The sequence below is a fragment of the Palaemon carinicauda genome, chromosome 3, assembly GCF_036898095.1.
Source record: "Palaemon carinicauda isolate YSFRI2023 chromosome 3, ASM3689809v2, whole genome shotgun sequence".
Taxonomy (NCBI): Eukaryota; Metazoa; Arthropoda; class Malacostraca; order Decapoda; family Palaemonidae; genus Palaemon; species Palaemon carinicauda.
Window position 1 is genome coordinate 183,335,681 of NC_090727.1, and position 5,000 is coordinate 183,340,680.

The following is a 5,000-nucleotide window of genomic DNA, read 5'->3' on the forward strand; positions in this document are numbered from 1 at the left end:
GATTTTAAGCTCATTATAAAATTACTAGTGTTATTTCTAGCTTAATTTCAAATCATTGTTTTGTGCATAGAATAGCCTAGTGGGTGTTCAAATTTGCTTAAATCGATATACCGTGTCAGATTCTATTTTCCTGAGTTTGTTTTTTCATATGTAATTTAATATTACTTAACTTAGGATTTTATTGAGCCTAATTTTTTCATTTGTTACTAGGTTAGGTTACTTATGCTTGCTGGAAGGTAGCCTAGTATCATCGGCTTCAGTTATCTTCCTGGTCTTGGCAAATTTATTAGGTACCTAGTTCAGTTGTATGTAATGTTGTATTGGTATATTTGTACTTGATGTTGATATATTGTATATTATTCATTATTGTTTATAAAGGGAATTTAGATAAATTTTACATTAGGTTTTTGATGGAAATTTTTTCGTGGTTTGCAGAATCCATAGTTTTCAAAAACAGGCAAGAGTTGAGTGGGTTCTACCACAGGCAGTCACTAGTGATTGAGGATTCCACTTCAGCCATCAGAGTTCCATTGCTTTGCCATATTTAATATTTATTCAATATAAATAAAGAATCTGATATTTTTAATTTTAAAGTTTCTTTATCCAATATTGACATTAATGTTATTGTTACTCTGCTCTCGCTGCTCTTGTTATAAATTTACATTCTGTTTGTTTTGGAAATGGCGCCCAACGTGGGGCGCCATTGTTGAAGAATTATTTTATATACTAATTCTGTAGAAAATTTATAAAATTGTGTATATGTATATTTATCTATGTTCATATTTGTTTCATCCTTGAAACCCCCATTTTGCCATACAAAGCAAAATCAAAAAGAAATACTGGGAGTTTAAAGGATAATATGCTCAGCCCAACGTGGGGCTCTGAAGGCTGTCTCAATACTGGTGGCACTTGGGTAGCATTGTAGGAGTGGTGGTTTTTATTTTGATTATTATTGTTATTATTGATCAGTATACCGAATACTATAATTATCTTAAATTTTTTCTTTTGTTAAGCTGCATTGACGTTTAGAATTAAATTTTTCTATAATCATGACAGACATTAGGCTTCTTGTTATGAGTCGGAAGTACATCCGCTCTCAAGTCACTAGACAATTTAATGAGAGGCATAAATTTTCGCAGTATAATAGCTCACAAAAGTTAAATCTTGTTGAAAAACTTAAGAATTTTAAGGAAGAACTTAAAGGGTTTGATAGTAAAGTCATATCTTTGAAGTGGTCAGAGAGCGAAGATGAAAATGAAATGGAAATTGAATTTAGCTCTTGTCAAGAATATAAAGATAAAATTTCTGAAATGTTGCTGCTCTTAGAGGTTAATGTTAATGGAAGCACAAGTGAAAATCTGAATGAAACTCCTCTTAGTCGTCTTAAAAGTCCAGTAGCACCTTTGCCTAAATTTAAGAGTTCTGATGATGAAAGTTTGGAATTATTCTCACAGCAGTTTGAGGAAACTACTAGAAAGTTTTCTTACACAGATTATTATAGGTTGTTGTTACTTAAACAGCAGGTTTCTGGCAAGGCTTTACTTTTGATAGACTCTTTAGAAGCAGACAAACAAGGTTATTCCCATGCAAAGGAACTCTTAAAAACCGCTTTTGCCTCGGTTCCAACTCAAAAGTTTAATGTGATGAAACAACTTCAAGAGCTGAAGTTAGGTTATGATTCAGAACCCTTTCAGTATATTAGTAGTATTAGAAAATTACAAGAAGCTGTTAAGACTTTGAAAATGGATATAGATGATGTTTTGCAGTACTTTTTCCTAAGAGGAATGAATGAAACTTTCAGAAATCAGTTGATACAAATTACTAACAATTCAAAGCCCACTACAAGTGAAATTGTTGATAACTTTTTTGAAGCCAATGAACGGTATCAGAATGCAAATAAACTTGGTAAATTAAGTAAAAGTAAACTGCCTTTTGCTGAAAGGCATCAAGATAAACTAGGATTGAGTAAAAGTTCAAACTTAGCAGCAGAGGTTATTTTAAAAGCTCCAATCCTTTTAATTCTTGCACACTTTGTAGTGATAAGGTTAATGGTGATCATCCAATCCATAAGTGCCCTAATTTCGCTACTGCTAAGGAAAAGATAGCTAGGTTGAGCATTTTGAATGGTTGCACTAAATGTGCAAGAATCGAGCATTTGGATAGCTCGTGTCATTTTAGATTTTCCAGAAAGTGTAAACATTGTCAGGGATGGCATTTCTCCTTTCTTTGCCTGTCAGATAATCATGAAAGTTCCGAGGTCAGAGATTTGGTGCGTAATCCTAAAAAAGCAGTTCCTAACCCTAAGCAAAACGAGAAAAGTAAATCAAAAAATGTTCAAAATAGTACACAGAATGGGGTAGTTTGTCCAGGTAGTTCCTTTCAGAGTAAGGGGGGCATAAATTCAATTTTACCCACATTTTCTTGTACTTTGGGCCCTAGTAAAATAAGAGGATTGAAGGATTCAGGTAGCCAAGCAAATTTCATTTCTGAGTCTGCTTTAGAAGGTCAGTGTTTCAAAGTTGTGAAAGATAATTTTGATCTTGTTGTCAATGGGTTTAATGGAGCAAAATGCTATCGTACAAAGATAGTTCAAATTTCTGTTAAGATTGGGGAGACAGCGCATAATATAGAAGCTATTTGTGTCCCAGGTATTGATATAAATTTGAATTTACCCGGCCTTGGTAAAGATGTTAGAAGTTTTAGAAATTATGGTTATAAGCTTTTAGAAGAGTTTCTTGATGAGGCTAGAGAAGACATATCAAACATTCAGTTTGTCCTGGGGGCAAATTCAGCTCATTGTCTCGTGGAAAAGATGGTTAGTTTTGGTCATAGTGGTCAGTGTGTGTACTATGAAACAAGATTTGGCATTATGTTAATAGGAAACATTGAGAAATTAATTGCAAATTTGAAATTTCTCCCTAGCCTGCATGATGATACTCATTTACTTTTTGGCTTGGAAGAGAATTGAAATGAGCAAGGTAAATCACTGGATAATATTAAATTTCCTATGACTTCATGTTTCAAGTCTAGTGTTAGATGTATTGGAAGTGCAGAGGATCCTACAATCTGTATTTTAGATCATGATGGCAGGATCAGCGAGCATAAATTGCAAAAAGCTACTGATCATATTTTAGAGCGAGAATGCTCATATTATTTGCACAAAGATAGAACTGACTTAGATGGGGAGAGCACTGAACATAATAAGAAATTAGTTAGGTATTTACTTAATAATACACAAAGAGATGAAGAAGGCAGGTTGATAATGCCACTTTTATGGAATGGTCGTGTTTCTCATTTGCTGGGAAAGAACACAAATTTAGCAAAGCAAATTTTGAAATCTAACCTAAAGAAATTATCGAAGAATGATGAATTTTTGAGATTAATGGATGATAACATAAAGACTCAGGTAGCTCAAAACTTAATTGAAAGGATTGATAATTTGGATAAGTTTTGTGAAGAACACCCAGAGTACAGTTTTTTTCCGCACATGGGAATATTTAAGTTAGACCGCAGTACTACTAAATGCCGAATGGTTTTTCTCTCTAATTTGTGTGAAAAACAAAGTAATGGCTCCCCCTCTATTAGCCACAATCAGGCAATGTGGGCTGGCCCTTGTATTAATCAGAAATTGTCTACTGCCTTGCTACTTTTAAGGTTTGATTCTCATTTATTGTGCTTTGATTTAAAGAAAGCTTTCCAGCAGATAGCATTAAATGAAACTGATCAAAGTAAATTATTATTCTTTTGGTTTAAAAATGTAAGTAAAGGAGATTTTACCATTATAGCATACAAGAATCTTCGTCTAAGTTTTGGGCTAAGGTGTAGCCCAACAATATTGATGATTGGTTTGTACAAAATATTGATGCTAGACACTGAAGGTGATTTGGACAACTTAAAGGAATTGAAGAAACTTATTTACTCTTTGATATACATGGATAATGGTGCGTTCACTGCAAATGATTCTGAAAGCTTACACTGGGGTTTTGATGACTTGAATAACATTTTTAATCCATATAAATTTGAATTACAACAATTCGTTACCAATGATGTTATGCTCCAAGAAAAAATAGATAAGAATTTGGATGAAGTCACTCCTGATGTAGTAAAAATATTTGGTTTAAAGTGGAACCGAATAACAGATTGTATTTCCTCTCCTAAACTTGAGCTAGACTCTAAAGCAAACACTAAGAGACTGATATTGAAAAGCATTGCTTCAAATTTTGATCCATATAATTTCAATGGACCTATTTTAAACAGAGCTCGTTTATTTATGCATGAACTTCAATTAAACACTTCTCTAGGATGGGATACAGAATTGTCCATTGACCAACAACGAGAATGGCGTAACATAGCCAAACAAGTTAACATGACTCCTCCAATTGAGGTACCTAGAGTTGTCGGGGAGAGAAATGGGTCATATCGTTTAATTGCATTTACTGACAGCAGTAAAATAATCTATGGGACAACAATTTTTATTCAGTGCATAGAAACTAAGCAAGTCAGTTTTGTTCTAGCAAAGAATCGCTTGGTTAACAAGCAGTTAGAAAGCAAAAGTATTCCATCTCTAGAATTCCAAGGGATAGTTTTGGGAACAGAAACATTATTGGATTTGAGTAAGGATTTGGCAGGTCCTCAGTGCCCTAAACCTATTAGAATTGTAGAATCAGTACTGTATACGGATAGCATTGTTTCACTGAGCTGGATTAATTCTTCTGTGAACAAATTAGATAAAATTAATAAAAGGAGTGTCTTTATCATGAATCGTTTGGATCACATTCAAAGGACCTGTGAAAATAACCCAGTTAGATTTTGTTTTGTCAGTGGTATCTTGAACCCTGCAGATTGTATAACTAGGCCTATATCGTACAAACAGCTTTTGAAAACTAATTATTTCACTGGCCCAGAATTTTTAAGATGTGAAAGGGATGAACTGTGCAGTAATGCTGACACATTTGATATAGTTGTACCCAATCCAAATTTTAATCCATTGAATGAAAATT

At 33.6% G+C, this 5,000-nt stretch overlaps 1 protein-coding gene across 3 annotated transcripts in view; it reads left to right on the plus strand.

Moving 5' to 3' along the window:
- Positions 1–2,778: 2,778 nt before the first annotated feature.
- Positions 2,779–5,000, plus strand: part of LOC137638814 (uncharacterized) — a 5,250-nt gene continuing 3,028 nt past the window's right edge. For all 3 annotated transcript variants that reach the window (XM_068371198.1, XM_068371199.1, XM_068371200.1), the window contains exon 1: positions 2,779–5,000. This exon is cut by the window's right edge and continues 2,369 nt beyond it. In XM_068371198.1, coding sequence (XP_068227299.1) covers positions 3,008–5,000 — 1,993 coding nt within the window. In that variant the 5' untranslated portion in view covers positions 2,779–3,007.